Genomic DNA, 25,911 nt, shown 5'->3' with positions numbered 1-25,911 from the left:
AAATTTAAAAACATATTAAAAAAAAAAAATTATCCCAAACGGTAAATTTTGAAAAAGTTATAGCATTTTAAAAAAAACACCGTTTCTTCTTCTTTCATATTTCACACTATCTAGGTAATTTAACTGACTCTTTATATAATAATTAATCAAAAATTTAATTCTAATTAACCCAATTTTAGCTTAATTCAAATTCTTTTTCCAAAGTTTTGTTTTCAACTACATTTTTCTTTTTCCTTTCCACTGCATATATACGTTTACAGATTACCGAACATACTAAATTTAAATGTACCGCCTCTCTAAGCTTATTATATATAAGTATACTATGAGAGTTAACATTGTTTTTTTGGACATTAGATATTTTCGAGAAAAAAGACTTCTTACTTTGCTTTTTATTTTTCTCTCTTTGTTTCTTTGCAAATTGATGTCTTATATTTGCTATCTGTGTTTATTTTGTATATTTTGATAATAGTATGAAAATCAAATCAAAAAATCTAAAACACCAGAAAAGTAATGTAAAAACTCAGGAATCCAATTCCCATTGCTACTCAGCCGCTGGATGCGGATCCTCTGGGCAACTTGCAATACCCTTCTCTAGCTCCAAATAATGCTTTGCTCCAATCACGAAAATTTGTTTAAAAAAATTTTAATTTTGTTTGCGTACTCGCATTTTATTTTTCTTTTTGTTTACGGTCTACGCGACTTCTAGAGAACTTTTCTCTTTACATTAAAGCGAATTTAAAACCCGTATATACTATTGGCAAAATCCGTACCGACTTATAAAATGAATTAATAAAATAAATACTCGTAGATTACTTTTACGATCCTACCGCTGGCTGTTGAACAGGAAAAAGAGGACCGTTTTCCGCTCAAAAGGTCCTTTTATAGCCTTTTCTTATTGGAAAACGCTATATATTTTGTTGCTTCATTTTTTTCTCTCCTATCTTACGTTTTCTTCCTTTTTCGTTGACATTTGTAATTTGTTAGTAATAGATTGCTAACAGTAAAGTAAAAGAAATAGTATTCACAGTGAAGTGCTATTAAGGCAAAAGCTATAGTTAAGTTATTTCAGTATAGGTTTTAAATACGCAAGTTAGCATTGAAATGGAGAAAAAAGATCTAAGTTTGGATGTATGAAACCCAGTACAACACAAACATTGCTACACAGTGGCAATGTTTTAAAAAGGGGTTAAACTTTAGGAGACTCTCTTCATTTTATCCTTCTTATGGTAAAATTCTCTTCTTTTGGTGTCCACATCCTCTAAGTGGTATATGCTGTTGCCTTTACTACCTATCACTTTACTCTTAATAAATTTGGGTGCAAATTTTGAACAAAACTTTTTAGAAGCGTCGCTAAGAACGAAATTCCTCCGATAGACATCATCTCCAATACTGAAACTAGTGGCCGTACTTCGCAAATTGTACCTTTTTGCTGAACTTTCAAAAGCCTTTGCTATATTTTGTGCGATTGAATCCCTAATAAGCTTTGACTTTTTATTTATGTTAACTAGTTCGCCCTAAAAAGGCATTACATTTCTAAGTAGTGAATAATCCTTTGCATTAGTTACCATTTTTTGTCCGAATAATGAATAATAAGGGCTAAAGCCAATTGTGTGATGGTAAGAGCTTCGTAGGGACTCAGAAATTTCGGGTATATAACGATGCCAATTAGTCTGTTCCTTTGAAACATATGTTCGAATGGCAGTAACAATAGAACGATTTACTCTTTCGCTAGTATTGGCTTGTGGACTATACACCGCGGTAAATACATGTTTAATATTGCGTTCATCCAGAAAATTGTTAAATTGCGTACATTTAAATTGTTTTCCATTGTCACTTATAACAACTTATGGAGTTCCAAAAATGGTAAATACCCTTTCCCTTAAATATTTAATTATAGCCGTAGAATTAAGTTTTCTTAGTGGCTTTAACAACGGAAATTTTGTCATGTGATCAACTACGATTAACAAGCCAATATTACCTTCCTTCGATCTGGGATATGGACCTAACAAATATATATATATCTGTTCGAATGGACGCTAAACGTGAAATTTGTTTGTCATCGGTGGTCGAAGAACAATATTGGGTGATTTAGTTTGATGACAAACATCGCAACTGGCTATAAATTTCTTTACAACTTTAACCATTTCTGGCCAATACAAGTTTAGCTGGAGTCTACCTAACGTTTTTGCTATCCCACCATGAGCTTTGTTTGGTGGCTTATAAGCACTTTCAATGGCTTTCAGAGTCAATTCCTTCGGTACCCATAACTTCCAATTAAACTTTTCCCTTTCTTCATTCCATCTGGATGTTCTGTTCTCTTATATATTTTCCCTTCGGTGATTTGCACATCTGGCAAACGCGCTTGATTTTCCCGTATATAAGCCTTCAGTTTCTGATAATCCTCAGACTCAGATTCGCTCGACTGCATATCAATAATTGGATGAAACACGAGTTCAGAAATTTCATCAAAGTCCTGCCTGGATAAACAATCCGGTACAATATTTTGAGTTCCTCGCCTGTGCACATTTTGGAATTTATAACCCTGTAATTTTATCGACCATCTGGCCAATCTTCCACTAAGGTCAGTCTGTCGCATTAACCATTTGAGGATTGCGTGATCAGTAATTCCCGTGAATTTTTGGCCTTCTACGTAGGGTCGAAATTTTTGTATTGCCAAAATTGCAGCTAAGCACTCGAACTCCGTTACACTATAATTAGATTAGGCTTTATTAAGCTTTTTCTAAAAATATGAAATCGGCATTTCCTCACCTTGGTCGTTTACAAGTACTGCGTCTACACCTTGCTTAATGGCGTCGCACTGTATTAGAAACGGCTTTTTGTAATCCGGATTTGCTAACACTGGAGCACTTACGGGCTTTTCCTTCAGTTTCTCAAAAGCTATTTTCGCGTCTTCAGTCCAGTGATGTCCGCGGATTTTCTTGAAAAGATTTGTTAGTGGTGTGGTAAGCGTTGCGAAATAGTCAACAAAACGACGATACCATCCCGCCATACCAAGAAATCTTCTTAGCTGTTTCACAGTTTTTGGCGCTGGGAAGTTGACCATTGATGGTACTTTTTCTGTATCCGTCCTAAGAGTACCATTTCCCACTACGAATCCTAGATATTTTACATCGCGTATGCAAATTTGGCTTTTCTGGACATTGATAGTAAGACCAGCTCTTCGCAGCTGGTATGCAACTTCAGCCAATACAGACAAGTGTCTTTCAAAGCTATTTCAAATAATAAGGAGATCATCCAAATATACAAAAACTTTATCTTTCAAGATAACTGGTATCACGTGATCCATTAGCCGACATAGCGCTTGATGCGCATTACACAGGCCAAATGGCATTACCCGATACCTGTATAAAGGCTTATTTGGGACGGTAAAACATGTGAAGTCACGAGACTTTTCGGCCAAGGGTATTTGCCAGAACGCGCGTCGCAAATCAAGCGATGAGATGAACTCGGCCTTCGGCAATCTACTTAATATTCCTTCGATATGCGGTAAAGGATACGCATCCTTCACCGTCACACTATTTACATTTCTCGAATCGAGACACAACCTAACTTTTGTTGGCTTTCGTACTAACACTATTGCACTCGCCCACGGGCTATTTGATGCTTCTTCGATTACCCCTAGCTTGAGCATTTCATCAATTTCATTATGCACAAGCTTTTCAATTGCAGGTGAAACCGGGAAATATCTTTGTTTAAGGGGTTTAACGTTTTCTTCAATTTCAATAGAATGCTCAATTAAGGAAGTTTTTCCTAGCCCTTCCTTTTCGTACGATGGAAAAAGATTAAGTACGTTATTCATTTTATTTCCTGTTGCTCTGTGAGGGAATGTTTGTTTGCACTGGCATGTTCTGTTGCACTATCGATATCTATTTGAGCGATAAGGTGTGGTGATATTTTAAAAACTCTCCAGAAATCAACACCAAGTATTAAATCTTGAGCTATTTTTTTTTTGTAATTTTTCAGTTTTTCGAGATTTTTGGAATTTCCACCTTTTTTTTTTGTTTTTTTTTTCTCATAAAAAACTTCAATCAATTCTGCAATCATCCCCACTAATCCCGGAGTGGGCCGAGAATTTTTTTTTATTTAATTGAAAAAAAAATTTTTTAATTTTTTTTGTATTTTTTCCGAAAAGTAAATTTAAAAACATATTAAAAAAAAAAAATTATCCCAAACGGTAAATTTTTGAAAAAGTTAAAGCATTTAAAAAAAAAAACACCGTTTCTTCTTCTTTCATATTTCACACTATCTAGGTAATTTAACTGACTCTTTATATAATAATTAATCAAAAATTTAATTCTAATTAACCCAATTTTAGCTTAATTCAAATTCTTTTTCCAAAGTTTTGTTTTCAACTACATTTTTCTTTTTCCTTTGCACTGCATATATACGTTTACAGATTACCGAACATACTAAATTTAAATGTACCGCCTCTCTAAGCTTATTATATATAAGTATAATATGAGAGTTAACATTGTTTTTTTGGACATTAGATATTTTCGAGAAAAAAAACTTCTTACTTTGCTTTTTATTTTTCTCTCTTTATTTCTTTGCAAATTGATGTCTTATATTTGCTATCTGTGTTTATTTTGTATATTTTGATAATAGTATGAAAATCAAATCAAAAAATCTAAAACACCAGAAAAGTAATGTAAAAACTCAGGAATCCAATTCCCATTGCTACTCAGCCGCTGGATGCGGATCCTCTGGGCAACTTGCAATACCCTTCTCTAGCTCCAAATAATGCTTTGCTCCAATCACGAAAATTTGTTTAAAAAAATTTTAATTTTGTTTGCGTACTCGCATTTTATTTTTCTTTTTGTTTACGGTGAACGCGACTTCTAGAGAACTTTTCTCTTTACATTAAAGCGGATTTAAAAACCGTATATACTATTGGCAAAATCCGTACCGACTTATAAAATGAATTAATAAAATAAGTACTCGTATTTCACTTTTACGATCTTACCGCTGGCGGTTGAACAGGAAAAAGAGGACCGTTATCCGCTCAAAAGGTCCTTTTATAGCCTTTTCTTATTGGAGAACGCTATATATATTGTTGCTTCATTTTGTTCTCTCCTATCTTACGTTTTCTTCCTTTTTCGTTGACATTTGTAATTTGTTAGTAATAGAGTGATAACAGTCAAGTAAAAGAAATAGTATTCACAGTCAAGTGCTATTAAGGCAAAAGCTATAGTTAAGTTATTTAAGTGTAGGTTTTAAATACGCAAGTTAGTATTTAGATGGAGAAAAAAGATCTAAGTTTGGATGTATGAAACCCAGTACACAGTTGATGATCAGCCAGAGTTCCTCCAAGGCAACATAAATAAGCTATTTGATGACTATGTTCCAGTAAAACTAAAATTATCTAAACACAAAAGTATACCCTGGTTTAATGCCACCATGCCTACTCTCGCTGGAAAAGTACAGAACTACTGAAATGCTTACCTACCCCAAAAAACACACCTTACTGTCAACAAAGCTATAAGGTCGGCCAAGGTAAATTATTATAAGTTTAATGGTGCTTTGAGTACTAGAGAAACATGGAGAGTATCAAGAAAATCGGTATCGGAACGTCCAAAGGAGAGCTCTCTGATCTAGCTGATGTTAACATTAACGAACCAAATGCTAACTTCGTTCGACTACCAATTCCGGCCGCTAATATCTGTACAGTGCAGTCCTTTTGAGTTTATTTATAAAATTCTTAACAAAATCTTACACCATTTAACATATTTGGTAAATTAAATTCTGACCACTGGTATCTCTATTCGTAAGCAAAATAATGAGTACCTATCGGTCTATAGCCTTACTAGCTTTTCTTTCAAAGGTCGTTTAACGTATTTGATGTTCATGAAAATAAGCTTTTTATTGACCTCTAATCCGGTTTCTGGTCAAATAGAAGCTGTACAACGGCAATTCTATCTGTGATAGAAGGCATTCGAGACCGAGTTGATGATAAATATATTGCTTTTCTAACCTTTTTTGACCACTCTAAAGCTTTTGACTCTAGCGATGATACTTTACTCTGTAAGAAGCTGAACAATTTTTTTAATTTCTCGAGGCATGCAACATCATTCATTAGATCGTATCTTGGCGACAGATTCGAACTTAGCAGAGGGTTGCAAATAAGAGGATTTGCAGTAAATTCGTTACAATTGGTGTCAGAAGAGGAATTGTTGAATAAATTCCGAAGACTTAGAATACAACTTGGACATGACAAAGTTAAGTGAATTGAAGATTCAGCAACTGAAGAAGGAGTTGGAGAGCCGTAGATTGGATACAACCGGCATTAAACTAGAACTTCAGGAACGAATACGACAGGCAATGAAATTAGAAGGAATTGACGCTGATGAGTATGACTTTCATCTTGATGGCGAGGAAACAACAAAAATGAAAGAAACACCGCAGACAATGGCGAACACAGACCTGAACATGATATTGGCTGAAATATCGGCACAAATGTCCGAAATGTCATCACAAATATCCACCAACATGTCATCTCAACTGGATGAACAGAAGACGAGTATTGCATCTCAACTGGAATCGAAGATTGAAGCACAAGAAACACGCATTTGAGAAATGTCGTCGCAAATGTCATCTCAACTGGAAGAACAGAAGACATATATGACATCTCAGTTGGCTGAACAGTTGAAATCACAAGAGGTTCGCATATCCTCGCAGCTGGAGGCGCAGGAGATAAGGGTATCATCGAAGCTGGAGGCACAAGATACAAAAATTGTACAACTCGAGGATAAAATCGATGCTGAGGTTGAAACATTGAGAGGTCTAATACAGGAGCTGCAACTAAATCGCCCAGCTGTTTCAGCAAGCAATTCAAAGGTAAAAACACCGGTTCTGTTCCTTTGCAAGTCTTTGAGCTACAGTTTGAGAAGACCGCAGCAGTGAACAACTGGAATGCGGAAGATAAAGTTGCTGCACTGTTCGTGGCATTGAAGGGGCCAGCAGCCGAAATCCTACAGACGATTCCCGAAGGAGAGCCGAACAACTATAAAGCATTGATGGCTGCTGTAGAACGACGTTATGGAAGCGAGCATAGAAAACAGATAATCCAAATTGAGCTGCAAAACCGCTACCAAAAAGCAAATGAGACATTGCAGGAGTTTGCTTCAGATATTGAAAGATTGGCTCATTTGGCAAATGCGGACGCACCCGTAGAGTACAACGACAGGGTAAAAATCCAGAGTTTTTTAATTGGCATACGGGACGTAGAAACGAAGCGAGCGACATATGCAAACCTAAAACCCGCATTCGCAGAAACGAACAATAGCTGACAGATACCAAATCCCAGAAATCAATGGGGTTATTTCACAACTGGGAAACAACAAATATTTTTCCGTTCTTGACTTGAAAAGTGGCTTCCATCAGATTCCATTAAAGGAATTCGACATTGAGAAGACAGCATTTTCGATTAACAAAGGGAAGTACGAATTCACAAGACTTCCGTTCGGATTAAAAAACGCACCCTCTATTTACCAGCGAGCACTCGACTATATACTGAAGGAGCACATAGGGAAAATATATATGTCTACATAGATGACATAATAGTGTTTTGCAAAGACGAACAAAGCCATCTTCAAAACGTCGAAAAAATGTTTCGTACACTAGAAAAAGCGAACAAGAAAGTCCAGCTGGACAAGCGAGAATTTTTTCGTCAAGAAGTCAAATTTTTAGGATTTATCATTTCCCCCACAGGTATAAAAACCAATCCCGCTAAAGTAAAGGCCATTCGAGAATTCCCATGTCCACGAACACTGAAAGACTTAAGATCTTTTCTTGGCCTCTCAGGCTATTATCGACGCTTCATCAGAGATTATGCTAAGCTGGCAAAACCTCTGACCTCGCTTTTAAGAGGGGAAGACGGACATGCGTCCAAAAATTCTTCCAGCAAAAATCCAGTTGTGTCCGATAGCGACGCCATTGATGCCTTCAATAAAATAAAATCAGCATTAACATCAAAAGAAGTCATATTATCGTATGCTAATTTCAAGGAAGAATTCCACCTTACCACAGATGCTTCAAACTACGCTCTAGGTGCTGTCCTTGAACAATCTGGAAAGCCAATAACTTTCATATCTCGATCACTAAATAAAACTTAGGAGAATTACCCCGCAAACGAAAAAGAAATGCGGGCCCTCACTTTCTTACGAAACTACTTGTTTGGTTCCGCTAAGGTTGTAATTTTCACAGATCACCAGCCACTCACTTTTGCATTGAGTAATAAAAACCACAATGGGAAAAATGAAAAGATGGAAGTGTATCCTTGAAGAATACAACTATGAGATGAAATATAAGCCCGGAAAAACGTTGTTGCAGACGCACAATCCAGACCTCCACAAACCGACATTAACATCCTCACAACTACAGAAAATAGCAGCGAAAGCTCCTCACACCCTCTCATCCCTGCCACTGAAGCCCCAATAATGGCTTTCAAGAACCAATTGTTTCTAATGTTTGCCAACGAGGATAGCTACTCGTTTCAGTTACCATTCCCTACTTTCCACAGGCATACAATTACAAAGCCAAACTTTTCTACACAGGACATCATTGGTATATTTAAGAGATATTATAGATCCAGCACTCGTCAACGGTCTGTACACTACAGAAGGGTTGATGGGTAAAATTCAGGAAATATTCCCTCTCTACTTTAGTACTGTTAAAATCCGCTACACACAAACTCTCCTTCAGGACATTACATCAGAAACAGAACAGGAGCAACTTATCATCGAAGAACATAACGAGCTCACAGAAACAGCTGCGAAAACAAAACCCCAATTTTATGAAAATTCTACTTCCCAAGAATGCATGCGAAAATCGAACAATTTGTAAAAAAATGTTCAACTTAACGCGTCCAAAAATACTATTTAAATCAGTACAGGAATACAATTCGTCGATTAACTCAATGACAAATAAACCCATAGAGATATTTTTCGGAAATAGCGTTTACAGTGACTGACAACAATTTCCTTACTCAAGAAAAAACAAGAACAGGATCTCTCATATCACAAAAAAAAAAAACATAGACCTGAAAATAGGAATTTCTCACCAGGAGAAATAATCTATGTTAAGATAAACAAAAGACTAGGTCCCAACTCCAAAGTATAAAAAGGAGTAAGTTTTGGAAAACCACAGGACAACGGTTAAAACAGTATCAGGACGAACAATTCACAAATCTCCAATAAAAACCTAAATAAATTTCCAGATAAAATGGACCTCTACAAACTTCTTATTCTCCTCATCACGATTACTACCTCTTCTTCAGGTGTCTAAATTCTAGACTACAGCAAATCCCAACTAGTAACAATAGACAATGGACAAACGAAAATACAAGACGGAACATTTAGACCTCATCGACTTAGAAAAATACTGTAACAAATTTGGGGAAACTCCGCTTATTTTACACCTTCTACTAACGTGGGTATCGCTAAATTGTTGAATAAATAACTCCGATATTCAATAATGAAAAATGGACTTTATTATACTACTTTGAAAATACTTCACAATAACACTTATACTTCGCAACAATTGCGTGTTTAAAACAAACTGTTTACTGACTACTCAGTTTGTGCGCTTTTATACTCTCTGCCCAAATATCTAGACGTTTCTTCTTCTAAAATTTTTTACTTGGTTACCAGTTATATGCGTGTGTATTTGTAGTTTATAGCCTCTCGCATAGCCATATGCGTGTTTATATGTGAGTACTACTTCGACTGATGACTACATTTGTGTGTGAGTTATCTCTTCGTTGTCTTGTATGTATGTGGGCAAATTATGAATAATTTGTTTATGTAGCTTGCGTTAATGTATTTGTTGTTATGCATTTACATAGTAACAACCTAGAGATGGTAATATTTGTCACACTGCCCCCCACCTAAGTCTGATCGTCCCGATCAGACAAATGTCTCGATCTAACTGCTGCTAGGCTCTCCAACTGAGCCACCCTTCTGTTTCGTGGTTTTACAATTGTTTGTATGCGGTAGATGGTATCACTGACCCTCTTCACAACTTTGTACGGGCCTTTCCTACTGCACCAAAATTTGGATGGACCACCTTTCCGCCAATGAGGGTTGTATAGCAGTACCAAATCTCCCTCCAGGAAACCTTCCGAATTATTGTTCTTGTCTTACCTGTGTTTCATCCTACTATTCATTATCCTGGACCGTTCCCTCACACTCTGTTGTTTGGCCAATGAACCACTTCGCAGAGATTGATCTTTACGGACTGACTTTGCATCATCAGTATCGTCTTGACGGTTCACAAAAGTAGTGCGCCCTGGCTTGAAACTACCCTTGCATCCTTTCTGGGAAATTCTTTCCTTCGTTTTAGTGCGTCTATTTGGTTTTGTCAATGCCAGTGTTTCTCTTACAGGTATCTTTAATTTTGCTTTGTTTGGTCCATTCGTTCCATCAACCTTTGCCCGATCTACTGCCTTTGACTTTGGCGGTCTTTGTCGAATCGCTTCCACCAGCACTCACTTACTGCTGAACCCTTTCTACAAAGTGAAGTTGAGTGGTTCATCCTGTTTCTTATAGCGCATATTCCTTCTTTGCATTTCGATCCTGATATCATGGTCAACTAAGAAGTCCACTCCGAATATGATTTCATCCGCGATCTCCTCCTCAACGAATTTGTGTAGCAACGTTACCTTTCCAATTAAGACTTCACATATCACTCCTGCCATGACTTTACTCTCCTGTTGACCAAATCAGATCGGAGTAAGGAATGAGATGCGCCCGTATCTACAGCCAGTACACGTTCTTTACCATCCACATTTCCGTTAATGGTAGGACTGCTCGATTTTCTTCAAATTTGCGAGATAGATATCACAGGACATTCAATAGGTGGGGCAAGTTCTCGATCTTTACATCTAACTCGAGCTTGCTTATCTCCTCCAGCTTTGCGTTTACGACCAGCCAATTTGGAACTACCAGGACCGTTGCTGCAATGACGTGCAATGCGACCTGAGTTACGGCACTTGAAACACTTCACAACTCCGGCATTTTTCTGTTCTGATCCCTTCAGTGCTTCCAAAATTGTGTCTACCCAATCTGGCCTTTCTACTTCCACACGGCGTGCTTTGAAAACTGGTTTACTCAATAGAGGGGCAGTTTCCTGAGTGCATGGGATACTGTTTCAGCAAATGTTTGCTCTGGGTTTGCGTATGTATCTCGCTTCGTTTCGACGTCCCGTATGCCATTTATAAAACTCTGAATCTTTACCCCTTCAGTGTATTCCACGGTAGCGTCCGCGTTTGCTCGATGTGCCAATCTTTCAACATCCGAGGCAAACTCCGGCAAAGTCTCGTTAGCTTTTTGGTAGCGGTTTTGCAATTCTATTTGGTAGATCTATTTCCTGTGTTCGCTTCCTGCCGTCGTTCTACAGCAGCCATCAATGCTTCATAACTGTTACGTTCATACTCTGGAATAGTCTGTAAGATTCCAGCTGCATGCCCTTTCAACGCCACAAACAGTGCAGCAACTTTATTATCCGCATTCCAGTTGTTCACTGATGACGTCTTCTCAAATTGAAGCTTAAATACTAGGAAAGAACAGAACGTCAAAAATGGAGTTTTTACCTTCGTATTGCTCGCTGGAATAGCCGGGCGATTTAGTTGTAATTGCTCCATACGACCTTTTAATCCATCGACTTCTGCCTGAAATTGTGCGATTTTTGCATCCTGCGATTCAAGTTTTAATGATAACCTTGCTTCCTGTGCCTCCAGCTGCGAGGATATGCGCGCCTCTTGTGCTTTCAACTGCTCAGCCAACTGAGATGTCATATATGTATTCTGTTCTTCCAGTTGAGTTTCCATCTTAGATGTTATACGGTTCTCCTGGGATTCTAGTTGGGATGCCACATATGTCTTCTGTTCTTCCAGTTGAGATGACATTTGCGACGACATTTCTGAAACACACGTTTCTTGTGCTTCAATCTTGGATGTTACTGTCGATGTTTCGTTTTTCTCTTCAATTTTTGTTATTGTCTCGTCCCCATCAGGATGAAAGACATCATCGTCCACATTAATTCCTCCCGACTCCATTACCTCGCGTAGCCGTGCTTGAAGTTCGATCTTATTTCCGGCTGGACTTAGTCCACGGTTCTTCAACTCCTTTTTCAGTTGCAGGAGCCTTAATTCACTTAACTTTGCCATGTCCAAGTTGTATTCGAAATCTTCAGAATTTATTCAACAATTCCTTTTCTGACACCAATTGTAACGAATTTAGGGAAACTCCGCTTATTTTACACCTTCTACTAACGTTCGTATTGCTAAATTGTTGAATAAATAACTCCAATATTCAATAACGAAAAATCAAACTGATTACTGACTACTCAGCTTGTGCTGCTTTTATACTCTCTGCCGAAATGTCTAGACGTTTCTTCTTCTAGAATTTTCTACTTGGTTACCAGCTATACGCGTGTGTATTTGTAGTTTATAGCCTCTCGCATAGCCATATGCGTGTGTATATGTGAGTACTACTTCGACTGATGACTACATCGGTGTGTGAGTTATCTCTCCATTGCCTTGTATGTATCCCACATACATACAATTATGAAAAATTTGTTTGCGTAGCTTGCTTTAATGTTCTTGTTGTTGTGCATTTACTTACAGCTTAGAGGTGGTAATATTCGTCACAATACGAACAATTTTTGACAGAGATATATGAAGAGATAAATAACCAACTCCCTAACGATCACTTCCTATATCCCCTCCTCAAACATGAAACCATTCAAACCCCTGAAAACGTAAATACACTTAAACTCTTTAACAACAATTATAAAACGAGAAGATCTTTTGATATATTGAGAACGGCATGGAAATACATAAACATAATAACTAATAATTTAAATATTCTAAATGAAAATAATAATGATCAAGTAATAAATAATAACCTATTTGCAATACGAATAAATAGTATAACTAATATAGATGATAGAATGATAAACACCATTAAAAAGAAGAAAATGTTGTAACAGAAATCATAATAAATGTATAAAATAGAATTAGGTTAATTAAGGAAGAGCTAATAAATATAAAATATGCCATCCAATGGGCAAAAGAAAATATATTGTTGTAATTTTTTTCGATCAGCTCAAATTAAGATTTATATGAATTATTTCAGGCTTGGCTGATCCATTTATTTTGGTGCAAATGGAAGAATTCAATTCACCATTCTGCCCAACGTTTCGCTGACAAAATTCAGCATCATCAGGGGCGACTTTGTTTATTTTTAAAAAACAAAAGGCATATATTAATTATACATTCGCACAAACAGAAGAAATACATGCACTTGAATTTTCGCAATACTCACTACAATATTAAACAATTATAAACGAAGCAACAAAACCCAGAAACATCTAATGCGTCAAAAAAATATTACAGCGTCGCGTACATACCAAAACTCAGCGAGAACTTTGATCAGAAAAGTGCATATATTTCTTCTGTTTGTGCGAATGTATAATTAATATATGTCTTTTGTTTTTTAAAAATAAACAGAGTCGCCACTGATGATGCTGAAATTTGTCAGCGAAACGTTGGGCAGAATGGTGAATTGAATTCTTTCATTTGCACCAAAATAAATGAATGAGCCCAGCCTGAAATAATTCATAGAAAATATATTGAATTCAGTAATATTAAGCAAAGAAGAAATAGAATTGTCAATTAACAAGATGAAAAAGGAAAAAAATAACATTTAAAAGAGCCGAAGAAGCTCTAGAAATATCGCAAATAAATGTACTACGTAAAGGAATGAAAATTTTATAAGTGGTAAAAATACCTCTGACATTGAAGGAAATATTTAGAAGACTTATCATACGACCTGTAAAAAAGGCAAATAATACTATAATAAAAACCGGGTATAAAGAAATACTAAAAGGAAAATATTCACTGTTCGGAATAAAAAATGATTGCGAAAGTTATAATGATCTAACGATCTGTAAGGAAACTAATGTAATAAATTTAAGTAATGATTTATGTGTAGTCTCCGGGACCGGACGGTGTTCCTAGTTGCGTGCTTAGGTACTGCGCCGAAAACATGTATGAGCCTATTTTAAAATTATTTGAGCTATCTCTGGGATCTGCGTCATTCCCGGCACTTTGGAAACAGTCTTTTATTATACCCCTGCATAAAAAAGGTAGTAGGTCAAAAGTTGAAAACTTCAGGGGTATTGCTAAACTTTCAGTCATTCCTAAAGTCTTTGAACAGATTGTCACCAGTCAACTGCAATATCAGTGTTCTAGTCTTTTATCTGCATGCCAACACGGTTTTATTCGTCAAAGGTCAACCACTACAAATTTGCTTGTATTCACCTCTATAGTTATGGAAGGATTTTTAGCGAACAAGCAAACGGATGTTATCTACACGGACTTCAGCAAAGCATTTGATACCGTCAACCATGAGTTGCTTATTCATAAGCTTGATTTACTGGGCTTCCCGTTTCACCTATTAATGTGGCTGAAAAGCTATATTTCTAACCGGACCCAAAAAGTCCTGTTCAAGTGCAATCTGTCGGAATCGTTCGGAGTTTCCTCCGGCGTACCCCAGGGAAGTCATCTAGGCCCTTTGCTCTTTGCCCTTTTCATTAATGACTTGCCACAGACAATATTATATTCCCATACTATAATGTATGCGGATGATGTAAAACTTTGCTACACTTACTGTCCTACCGATTTGAGTTCCTTGGATCTTCTTCAGGCCGACTTGGACTCGTTCCAATGTTGGTGCACAACAAATTTACTAGCTTTAAATTGCTCTAAATGTAAGCATATGACATTTCACCGAGTGAAGCCAGCATTGAAATCTTATGTAATAGATGGTACGCCTTTGGAGCGTATATCTATTGCAAATGATCTAGGTGTCCTTTTTGATCCGAAATTGAATTTTAACATGCATATTTCATCTATAGCCAACAAAGCTTTGGGTTTACTTGGATTTGTTAAAAGATGGGCTAAAGAGTTCGATGATCCGTACCTCACTAAGGTTTTTTACACATCGCTGGTTCGTCCAATACTCGAGTATTGCTCATGCGTTTGGTCCCCTGTTTCTCAAAAGCATATAAAGCGTCTTGAGTCAGTTCAAAAGCAATTTTTGATATTTGCATTGCGCGGCCTTAATTGGGACTCAAGTCTCCACCTTCCTCCATACAGAAGTAGACTTCTTCTTATTAACTTACCCACTCTGGAAAATCGGAGAATATTACTGGGGATATTGTTCATCCATAAGCTCATTATTGGAGAAATTGATTCCGCGGACCTCCTCAGCCGCTTGTTTTTTGCGGTTCCCCCTAGAGTATCCAGACACTACGTTCCTTTCTATTTACCCCTTTGTCGACGAAACTTTGTTAAAAATAATCCTCTTCTTATCTGGTGCGCGCACTACAATGACTTGTATAGCTGCATCAGTCTTGAATGTACTTTTGCCACTATACGTAATGCAATACTTGCCTATCTAATTTAAGAGATACAAGCTAATTTAATTTGCCGGCATTTTATTCCTTCGATAAAAAACGGGAACTATTTCGCTTAAGGATGGAGGAACATTTATCAACATGTATCATTAAGAAGGAACAAGACAGTACTGTGTTGATTGGAATCTGGTGCATTCCAACAACGTAAAAAACATGCTTTTTCATGAGTCACTGACCGGAATCGTATGCATTCCGGCAGTATAATCTTATGGGTCAGGCATCGAGCTGATTGGAATCCGGTGCATTCCAACAACACAGGTCATGTTTTTATGCCTTGTGATGGCGTATCCTCATTACACTACTCTTAGCACTGCCGGATTCCCATGACATGCTGATTGGAATCTTGATGCATTCCAACAGAGAGATTGGAATCCACTGCGTTCCGATATCATGCTGAGCGGAATCTGATGCATTCCGCCAGTATAAGATTTCGATATAAGATCTTATTTCTACTCATATTTCTTATTATTATTATATTTTGAAATTAAATAGTAATGTTCATTAATATTTCTTTGTTTGTAATATAACATTGTTGAAATCTCGATATATCTTAAATTTTATCTTTTGAGTTGTATATTTATATATCTTTTATATTATGCAGTCGACCATAGTTTGTCGTCGACTTTAAATAATAAATAAATAAATAAATAAATAAATAATAAATAGCCTAAATAAACTTGCTCGACAACGAACGACCATCATGTCCCTACGTTGGAAGAAATTAAACCAGGAATAATAATGCTAAACCAGTTCAAAGGTGAAGTGGAAACTGATAAAGTATCTCAACAAATCAATGGAATGCATATGATAAAAATTTTACAATGCAACAATAAAAATAAACAGTCAAACATTCGAAAATGTGGAAGTAAGACCCATTGAAACCACACCCGCAATACTACAGCCAACTCCATTGGAAAAAGACCACATCAAATTACTCTCCTTAGAGGCTTTAAAAGACCTGCATTTCAAATACACGCATCAAATTAACTCTATTAAAAAGGCGACACTATGGCCCGGTTTCACCAACTCGACTTAACTTAGTTAAGTCATATTTTTTAATTTTTCTGTTTCACCACCAATGCTTAGCTAAGTCGCAAATTAGCCTACCTGTTAGCTGGCTTATTCTCGACTTTCAACAGTGTTGCTGTAGTACAAATTTTGAGTCGAATTAATTGGCACTATTTATACTTATTTCATTATGCAAATATAGCAACCCCGCTATTGTTGACATCTGTAATTTCTCTGAAGAGGCTTATTTGTATTCTCGGTGGAAAATTTGTAAAAAATTTAATGGATCTTCGAGATTCTGGTGAAAGTGATTGCGATTTTGAAGCTCTGCAGGTAATCGTGCTTCGACGAAAAAGAAAAATTAAAGAGCGTCCTGACTTTTTTCATTATTATGACGATGTTGACTTTCGCGAACGATTTCTTATGTGCAAAGGTGCTGCTTGGTTGGTTTTTTCTTTAATGAAAGACAAAATTTATCTTGAAGCTCGGTAAGTTTACATCATATTTTATAAATGTTGCCCTAAATTACTTCTCCGTTTACAGCAACAACGCAATGCAGCCACACCAAATATTTTTCATCGCACTCCGGTTCTATGCTCCAGGATCTTTTCAGCAAATTGTGGCAGCCCTTTCCGGAGTTTCAAAAGCAAGTGCCTCACGTGCAATTACGCTAGTTTCCTACCATCTAGTATCCTTGCGACCAGATTTTGTGAAATTTCCTCAAACGAAACAGGAGCGCTTGGAAACACAGGCTGCTTTTAAAGAAAGGGCAAATTTTCCGCGTGTAATTGGGGCAATGGACTGCACCCATGTTAAAATCAATTCCCCAGGTGAATATGCGTGAATAGCAATTGGAAAACAATATCTCTATATTTATTTATAAACGCTTCCCAAGGCAGCCGGTGCTGTCCGGCTTCATTTCAGTCTAATCCCATTTAATTTGTTGCGTCCTCCCAGCAGATCCTTGCAGCGGGGTAAAAGTTTAGTTGAGGGGTCGACTGCTAATACGCTACCAAAAATATCGAGAGAGGTATCAAAAGATGCGAATAATCTCGAAAATAATAATCCGAAGGCGGAAAATAAAAATTGTATCTCAGTTCTGAGATATTTGAAGTTGAAGTGGGCGATTTTCATGTGGTTGTTGTAACGTTGTGTACCCACAAAAAAAAGTTGTGAACATAAGTGTTTTGTGCGGATATAGTTTTGGTCTACAAACCGGTGTTGGACCCACCCAGGGTAATTTTTTATAAGCGCGGCCAAAGGCCGCCAATACAGAGAGGTGTTCTGCGCAAAAATACGATGGATCCCACCCCTGGTTTCGGAGGGACCCGCGGGAAATATTTCTGTTTTTCGTTAATATCTTTTGAACGAGTTAAAATTCTTACTTTCGGCCTTCGGATTATTAATACTGATGTCAAGACGCGTCGTTTGACACCTCTCGATATTTTTGGACGCGTATTAGCGGTCGACCCCTCAACTAGACGGTTACCTGCAGCAGGACTGCGCCATACTCCCGCTCCGGGAAGGTATCGAACCCTAAGGGCGCCCCGTAGTCTACGCCTCAGCACCCCTCACTACCTTTCAGCAGCTCTGCTGCTCAACAAGCCACGCCCACGGCGCCACCAGCTCATACGGCCGCTTCCACTCATGACTACAATCTCCGTAGTTGAGTTGGTAGCAATGCCGAGCATCAGCAACCGCCCCGTCTTCTTCTCCCCTCTTGGAACCAACGCTTTTAATAACCCTCATTCATACGGCTGAGTTCTCAGGTGCCGTATTTCCTCAAAATGCTTACGGAGATGACTCCTTAAGCCCCTAGGCGGTGTTGGCTCATCAATCAGATGTCTGTTGGGATGCTCAGGTTTCTGGGTATTCAACAGGAACTGTTTGGTTAGCATCTCATTTCTCTCCCTGATGGGGAATATTCTCGCCTCATTATGTAGATGGTGTTCTGGGGACAAAAGAAGGCAGCCCGTGGCGATTCTGAGAACAGTATTTTCAGAACAGATTTCGTTCATTTTTCATACCAAGATAAAGTGAGTTCAGATAAGTACGTGAACTGAGTTTAGTAAAGATATATCGATTTTTGCTCAAGTTATCGTGTTAACGGCCATGCGGAAGGACAGACGGACGACTGTGTATAAAAACTGGGCGTGACATCAACCGATTTCGCCCATTTTCACAGAAAACAGTTAACGCCATAAAATCTATGCCCCTACCGAATTTCAAAAGGATTGGTTAATTTTTGTTCGACTTATGGCGTTAAAAGTATCCTAGACAAATTAAATGAAAAAGGGCGGAGCCACGCCCATTTTTAAATTTTCTTTTATTTTTGTATTTTGTTGCACCATATCATTACTGGAGTTGAATCTTGACATAATTTACTTATATACTGTAAAGATATAAAATTTTTTGTTAAAATTTTACTTTAAAAAATTTTTTTTTTTAAAAGTGGGCGTGGTCCTTCTCCGTATTGCACGTAAACGGCTGGCCAATTGCTTTTTATGTAGTAATGAGCGTTTCTTTATCTTTTCCCCAGGTACTGCCAGCAAGGGATTTGAGGATTTTATTACGGCTCTGGATTTTCGGGACAATTGCGGCTGCGTGCTCACTAAAATGTTGCATCTGTGAGTGAAGAATAAATAGCACCAGCGAACAAAAACTATTTTTTTAACATACTAAACATTTATTTTATATTATTTCCAGGCGAAGAAGATCAAACTTATGTGCAATGGAAGTGGCTGCAAAAAGGTACATCAAAACGCTGCTAATGCGGTCATTGGTTAAAATTGGTTGAGAAAGCTCCTGTATAAACTTATTATTTTTAAATAAACGCAAATATATTTTTATTAAGAAAAAAGTAACCAAATAAATTCACAAATAATAATTATAATTTAATACTTTATAAACACTGTAATTTATGTTGATTATATTTAGTGACTGCTTCCCAAGGCAGTCGGTTCTATGTACCGGAGCGATTCGGGATTTTTCTGACCAAGGACTGTCATTTCAGTGTAACCCCATTTAATTTGCTGCGTCCCTCCCACAAATTTGCATCCTCCCAGCAGCTCCTTGCAGCGGGACTGCTCCATATTCTCTTGCTCTGGGAAGGTATCGAATCCAATCCGGGTCCGTCTCCTGACCCCGGTCCTGAGAAATGCTTTTGCTGCGTCTGCCGGAAAAGAATATTTTTAGGACGGTCATACTCTGTTCAGTGTGTCTCGTGTAAGGGATGGTTGTATCGGACAGGTTGTTCTGGGCTTGATCCCAAAACCCGACGTCCACGTAACTTTTATAAATCTTTTGTGGCTCCTTGCTGTTCACGTCCAAGGGCATACCGTAGTCTACGCTTTAGCGTCTCCGCGACGGCAACCCTCGAGGGGTTTCATTGCGCCATGTTGCCAGGTCGCAAACCCCAATCTAACGGGTACCCCAATGCTTGCCCAAGGACGCCCAGTCCCAGGGCAACAACAGCAGTTGCGTCCTGGCCTTCCTCAACCCAGGCGTAGTCACCCGTCACTTACTCCCAGAGTGGCGACGTCTCCCCCTATGCACTTCAGAATTCTGCAGTTAAACTGTAATGTACTAACTGGGAAGATCACGGAGATAGTCGATTTCATTAAGCGGCACAACATCCGCATTGCTGCGATTCAAGAGACTAAACTCACAGCAAGGTCTGCAAACCTGTTCTGGGTATAATGTCCACAGAAAAGATCGCATGAGCGGAAATGGAGGCGGCCTCACGTTTATCATACACCACTCTGTGCAATATCATATATTTGATCCTGGCATCGACCGCTGGGACAATGTCTTAGAACGTCAAGGCCTTTCTGTCCGGTCAGGCGATGCAAACCTAGAAATCATCAACATCTACATCGCTCAGCGCCTTACTCACTGGCAACAATCGCATTATCTTAGCCGACTTTAATGCCCATCACGATCTATGGCATTCAAACTTGCGGGCGGACAGTAGGGGTGAGATGTTGGCTGTTCAAATAGAAGAAACGACGTTCTGCACAATAAACGGAGACGCCCCCACACGTATGGTAGGAAGCTGTCACAGCTCGCCAGATATCTCAATCGTGAGCGCAGAACTCGTAAACTGCGTCAACTGGCAGCCGATGGTAACATTCGCATCCGACGACCTGCCCATACTTATTTCGCTCGAGCGTACCGCCGACTTCATCGTCACTGAAAAACGCACTTTCATAAACTTCAAAAAAGGAAAAATGGGAAGAATATATGTAAATGCTTTACAGACAACCGCTTTGCTGCCCTCCCTATCCCGACTGATGCCCGCCAAGGGGAGCGTGCCTTCCGTAAGGTCATTGAATCCGCCACGGCACGTTTCATTCCCGCCGGGAGAATTCCCGAAATCCGGCCCCACTTCCCGGCGGACCAGGTGGACCGCAAATTATCTGGGTGGTCGGCAGGCATCGGTGCAATTTAGAAACGAAACATCAAAACCAAGAAGAATTAAACAAGGGGTGCCACAGGGTGGTGTTCTATCCCCTCTTTTGTTTAATTTCTACATATCTAAGCTACCTTCACCACCAGAAGGAGTCACTATCGTTTCATACGCCGATGACTACACAATAATGGCCACAGACCCAGGCCCACAGATTGATGAGCTCTGCAACAGAATAAAGGGCTACCTCCCTGATCCCGACTAAATCTTCCGCGACCTTATTTACAACATGGAATTCCCAAATGTCGACCATTTTGAACATCCACGCCGATGGCACTACGCTACCGACTGTCCTACACCCCAAAATCTTGGGTGTGACGTTTGATCAGGATCTACATTTTGGTGAGCACGCAGCCGACATTGTTCGGAAAATCCAGAGCCGTAATAAAATCCTCAAATCCCTTGCTACTCGATACAATCATAAAACGTGGGCCTGGCACTAAAGAGCAACCAACTATGCTTTGTATTTAGTTTTTTGGAACCATTCTTTTTAGGTAAGGGTAATCGCTATGTTAATTGGATGTGGCTGGAAAAGGGTGCACCCAAACGGTGTGAATGTGGATTTTATTTCCAATTAAAGGAAGTAAACCCAATTTAAAAAGAATTACAGCAAAAGTCAACTTAAAACCGTGGTATATATTCGTGCGATATATTATTAATTTGAATATAATTGTTTACACATTATAAATAAACTAAGAATATTAGCCTATGTTATAACCAGTCAAGAGGTAACCACTATTACCATTCATATTTACTTCAGGATGTGTGCGATTGGGCAATATTTGATAGTAACGTAACCAATTTCAAGTAAAATGCAAATTTGTGACATTAGAGTTGGTTTTCAGCTTTATATACAAGTCCATTAACAATTCCTTGCTAAAACTGTACAACACTATTGGGCGTGAAGGTTTTACAAAGTGTAATAAAGCTTGCACGATGTTACTTGGGTGTTCCTTTGCTGCTATGACAAGTGCATCAAAAGTGACGCGCATTAACTCACATGCACGCCGGTTTTCTATCTGCCATTTCTGCGCCGGTGCTGCTGGAACTGTTGCAGATGGGTTATTTGTTTCGCTATAATCGCCGGTGCTGTCGCTATTAGGTTACGCTGCTGTTGTTGTAACAGTGCTTGATGTTGCGCCCGAAGTTGCTGCAGAAAAAAAAGAGTCAAGTTATTACAGCTAGCAAGGTTTTATTGTGCTGTAATGGCGAAAACCTGTCCGAGGTTTTTGAGCATACAAATTTAGGTCGTTCTGTAAACAAGACCAGAAAGGCTTTGGAGAATTCTCCAAGTGTTTTTGGCAATATTTTTATACAGATCAAGCCTGTCTAATCGTTTATTCAATGTTACTTACCCGCATCATCTTCGCTTAGTTTCTGCTTTTTACTGCTTGGCTCTCTTTCTTCAATGGATGTACTTGGCTCAGTTGCGGCCTCGGGTACCTGTTGATCCTTCTCTTGATAGTATTCTCGCAGCACCGAATATAAATTTACCGAGATACAACGTGTTAGGTGCTCTTTCATTGCTTGCTTCTGTGGCACATTACCTGGATGCATGTGCACAAGTGTCGCCTCAGTGTTAGCGCCAATTGAATTCAGAAAGCTTGCAGGTAGCAGACCACTTGTACCACTCTCATACATTAAATAACTACCAAAACCGCTTACACCCGCATATGAAATCTTATTATTTTTATTATAATTTTATTAAAAGTTGCCAATACGCAACTGACAGCCGTAACTGACAATACTTCAAATGGATTGGGTTGCGTGAAATTAAAGAGTAGCAAAAAATACTACTATGTATAAAACAGCTGATAGGGTTGTTGTATGTCAATTTCGTTAAGTAACTAAGTTGGTGAAACCGAAAAAAACTAAGCCGCAAATCAGGACTAACTTAAGTCACAACTAAGTTTTAGCCTAAGTCAAGTTTGTGAAATCGGCCCTATATGTCTGAAATTTCACAACGGCAGCATTCCTAGTAATCATAATACTTATTTTTTTCCTAAGGACACGATCCGTGAAGATACGATATGCAGAAAAAGATATAGTGAAGCCAGTACAATCCATTACGAATCAAGGAGTTAACCTGCCAAGTCAAGAAAATTGTATTCCAACATACATATGTGAGTTTTAACAATTTGCCATTCTACTAATGATCGAGGACGCTCACACTTAAAGAGCGGTACGCAGATCACAAGAAAGTAAAAATTCCATATAAAAAACGCTCAAGAAAATTCCTTGTGGTAAAATTTCTTGAGGTAGTACGCAGTTTACAAGAAATTTAGTACGCTACATTACTACTATTTTTCCATCAAATTTGCATACGACAACACCTGTTTCCGCAAGAAATATGTCAAGTGCCATATATTTCTTGAAGAAAAAAGGTAAAACTGGAAGAATTAGGTAAGCACATGGTTTTTTAATTTTTCTGCAAAAAATAATTATGATTTTATTTCAGCACCAAAACCCAAAAAGCGCATTGTGAATTTCACGGCGGAGGAGAAACGGGCACTTATAAGGAAAGTGACATTATTTACATTTCTTTTGTTTATGTGCTCTTCTTCTTGCTTGTTTCACTATTCACCGTGGATTTTTAAACTTCCATACTATTATTTTTCACGCAAGAAAAAAGGCTAAATTTTTCTTGAGCAATTAATTCTGATCTGCGTACCGCTATTAAAGGGGGAAGAGTTAATGCAACAGCTTACTAAAGTGTCGCAGAACGCCAATTTGCCCTACATCGCATACGGCTCATTTACACTATTAAGTCTATTGTAACCTCACATTTTCATATTTGTATTTCATTTCATTTGTTTACTTCTTTATCTTTATTGCCTACTTATCATATTCTATATGTACTAAGCTCGAATGAATTTGTATGTATTAATTTGTCATTAAGCGCGTTGCTCCGTTTTACTTGCTGAAACAAGATTCATTCGTTGACCCGCAAACGGAAAAAAACAGCAAAATAAACACAACTCGCTCACACACAACATAAACCTATTTATTATTATTTGGAAGGTGTGGAACGTTAAATTTGATCATCCAGGCCAACGACAACTTTTATTTTGTTTTCTCAAGTTTTACTTTGGGTTCGACAAGTTTTATTTTGCTATTCGACAAGTTTTTTGCTTTCTACAAGTTCATTTGCTTGTTCAACAAATTTATTTGCCTTTCGACAATTTGGTGTTGTTTGCAGCAGCATTTTGATGAATTCTTGCCAATATAATTTCGCCAACATTATATTTGCGGATAAGGAGAAAAATACCAACGCTTTCGCTGCCCTTTCGCCGTCTACTTATTTTCTGGATTTAATTAGTTAAGTATATCAAGGGAAAATTTTTCCGAGATTTCATACAGTTGTTGCCGCCCGTACACATCCGCAAATGGTAGTGCATACTCCACCACGAAGAAGCCCTCGCCTAAACAATATAGTACCAATCACCAGTCGGAGTATGGCCGACAATAATTCGCCAGCTTTGGAGTCAATCCCGGAAGAATCAACGAATGTAGCCAATAGCACCCAGCAAAATCTGAGTAACGCTACCACCATAATGCCGCCCACGTCGGATAACGACAATACTATCACTACAAATTCAGCCATGGGTGCTAATGCCGCCGAAGCTTCCAGAAACGCCACAGTGAGCATGCCTGCTCATTCAGCCTCAACTTTAATGCCATGGAGCAACGCCTAGCTTTATTGGAAAACTATTTTCAAGCCAGGCAAGTACAGTTAAGAGAGCGTGACATAATAAATGAGAGTCTTAGAGCAGAAATATTACGAAGTGCCAGCTCTGCCGTAACATACGCCAGCAGCGCTGTCGCGGTATCGCAGTCAGGAGTACCGCAGTCAAGACAAGCACCGCCGCGAGGTGCGTATACATCAGAGCTCTTCCGAAATGCAAACTCTGCCGTCATTTACGCCAGCAGCGCGGTTGCTGCATTGCAGCCAGCAGTGCCGCAGGCAACTCCACCACCGCCGCCAGGTGCATATACTAATGCACATCAATTACACACTGGGGTACATTATGATGTCAACTCACAGCCGCCAGCTCAACGCCATTTATTTGCCGAGTCCCGTTATGGCTTCACCCTTTACTACGGTGTCTTCAGCCAATAATATGAACAACCCATATAATTATGGCTACGTGTTTTCATCGCATTCGCCTAACTTATCCAAGCCGCCGCCGCCTAACGCCAACGTTCATACGTATCCAGTGCCAACGGCATATATGCCGCGGAAATTATTGGAATTGCCAGAATTTATTCACCGACCAGAATACTGGCCGGTATTTTATACAGCTTTTGTAGAGTCAACGGCAATGTATGGTTATTCCAATTTTGATAATAACCAGAGGCTGCAAAAGTGCTTGAAGGGTGAGGGAGAAGTGCCCGGGAGATGGTCAAATCGCTTCTCATTCACCCCAACAGTGTAAGCTGCATTATAGAAAAAATAAAGAGCCGATTTCGACGTGCAGAGCAGCTCATTCGTAGCCAGATGCAACAACTAAAGGAGATTTCGCTTCTTTTGCAACAAAGCTCAAAAATATTTGCGCATTTCTGCAATCCGCCAACGCCGACCACCATCTAGCCAAGCCAATGTTGCTGGACGCTTTAATCTCTAAACTCCCAATGAGTAAGCGCATCGAATGGGGCCGGTATGCAGTCACCGTGCAACCGCGAGCTTCAACAGTACATTTTAGTGATTGGTTGACATCACTTGCCGATGTCATTTGTTCCATTTAGGAGGAAAGGAAGTTTCCTGGACGTGACATAAAACGCCGAGTGCTACTACAAGTAGACGAAAAGCAACAACAACGCAAATGTCCAGTGTGCCAGGGTCAGCCCAAACCATACGAGTGTAAACGTCTTCTCGACGCATCAGTGGCCAAAAGGTGGGCCGAAGTAAAATCTCATCACCTAGATTTTGCCTGCAT

The 25,911-nt window shown here is 38.7% G+C and overlaps 2 protein-coding genes across 3 annotated transcripts; one reads left to right on the top strand and one right to left on the bottom strand.

Moving 5' to 3' along the window:
* Positions 1 to 16,596: 16,596 nt before the first annotated feature.
* LOC137242308 (putative nuclease HARBI1) lies at positions 16,597 to 19,326 on the top strand. Of its 2 annotated transcripts, XM_067769642.1 has the most exons (4): positions 16,604 to 16,994; positions 17,050 to 17,336; positions 19,046 to 19,133; positions 19,213 to 19,326. In XM_067769642.1, exons 1-4 carry the CDS (start codon positions 16,789 to 16,791, stop codon positions 19,301 to 19,303), a joined length of 672 nt encoding a protein of 223 aa, XP_067625743.1. In that variant the 5' UTR covers positions 16,604 to 16,788; the 3' UTR covers positions 19,304 to 19,326. The 2 variants fall into 2 exon arrangements, with proteins under 2 accessions (XP_067625744.1, XP_067625743.1); XM_067769643.1 differs by lacking the exon at positions 19,046 to 19,133 and having other exon boundaries at positions 16,597 to 16,994; positions 19,213 to 19,325.
* A 2,530-nt stretch (positions 19,327 to 21,856) lies between these two features.
* On the bottom strand, positions 21,857 to 22,804 carry LOC137242307 (uncharacterized). Its single transcript, XM_067769640.1, has 2 exons — positions 22,330 to 22,804; positions 21,857 to 22,124 (listed from the first exon to the last, which is right to left on the bottom strand). Exons 1-2 carry the CDS (start codon positions 22,613 to 22,615, stop codon positions 22,078 to 22,080), a joined length of 333 nt encoding a protein of 110 aa, XP_067625741.1. The 5' UTR covers positions 22,616 to 22,804; the 3' UTR covers positions 21,857 to 22,077.
* Positions 22,805 to 25,911: the final 3,107 nt, after the last annotated feature.

This window comes from Eurosta solidaginis, chromosome 2 (genome assembly GCF_040869045.1).
Source record: "Eurosta solidaginis isolate ZX-2024a chromosome 2, ASM4086904v1, whole genome shotgun sequence".
Taxonomy (NCBI): Eukaryota; Metazoa; Arthropoda; class Insecta; order Diptera; family Tephritidae; genus Eurosta; species Eurosta solidaginis.
This window is presented reverse-complemented; position numbering and strand designations above follow the sequence as displayed.

What these genes read in the sequence shown, in the direction of transcription:
- LOC137242308 (XM_067769642.1), top strand. Translation starts at nt 16,789, where the DNA reads ATGGATCTTCGAGATTCTGGTGAAAGTGATTGCGATTTTGAAGCTCTG. An exon ending in TGTTAAAATCAATTCCCCAG is followed by an intron (nt 17,337 to 19,045) that starts GTGAATATGCGT and finishes TCTTTTCCCCAG; the next exon opens with GTACTGCCAGCAAGGGATTT. An exon ending in CTCACTAAAATGTTGCATCT is followed by an intron (nt 19,134 to 19,212) that starts GTGAGTGAAGAA and finishes TATTATTTCCAG; the next exon opens with GCGAAGAAGATCAAACTTAT.
- LOC137242307 (XM_067769640.1), bottom strand. Translation starts at nt 22,615, where the DNA reads ATGTATGAGAGTGGTACAAGTGGTCTGCTACCTGCAAGCTTTCTGAAT. An exon ending in ACTAAGCGAAGATGATGCGG is followed by an intron (nt 22,125 to 22,329) that starts GTAAGTAACATT and finishes TTTTTTCTGCAG; the next exon opens with CAACTTCGGGCGCAACATCA.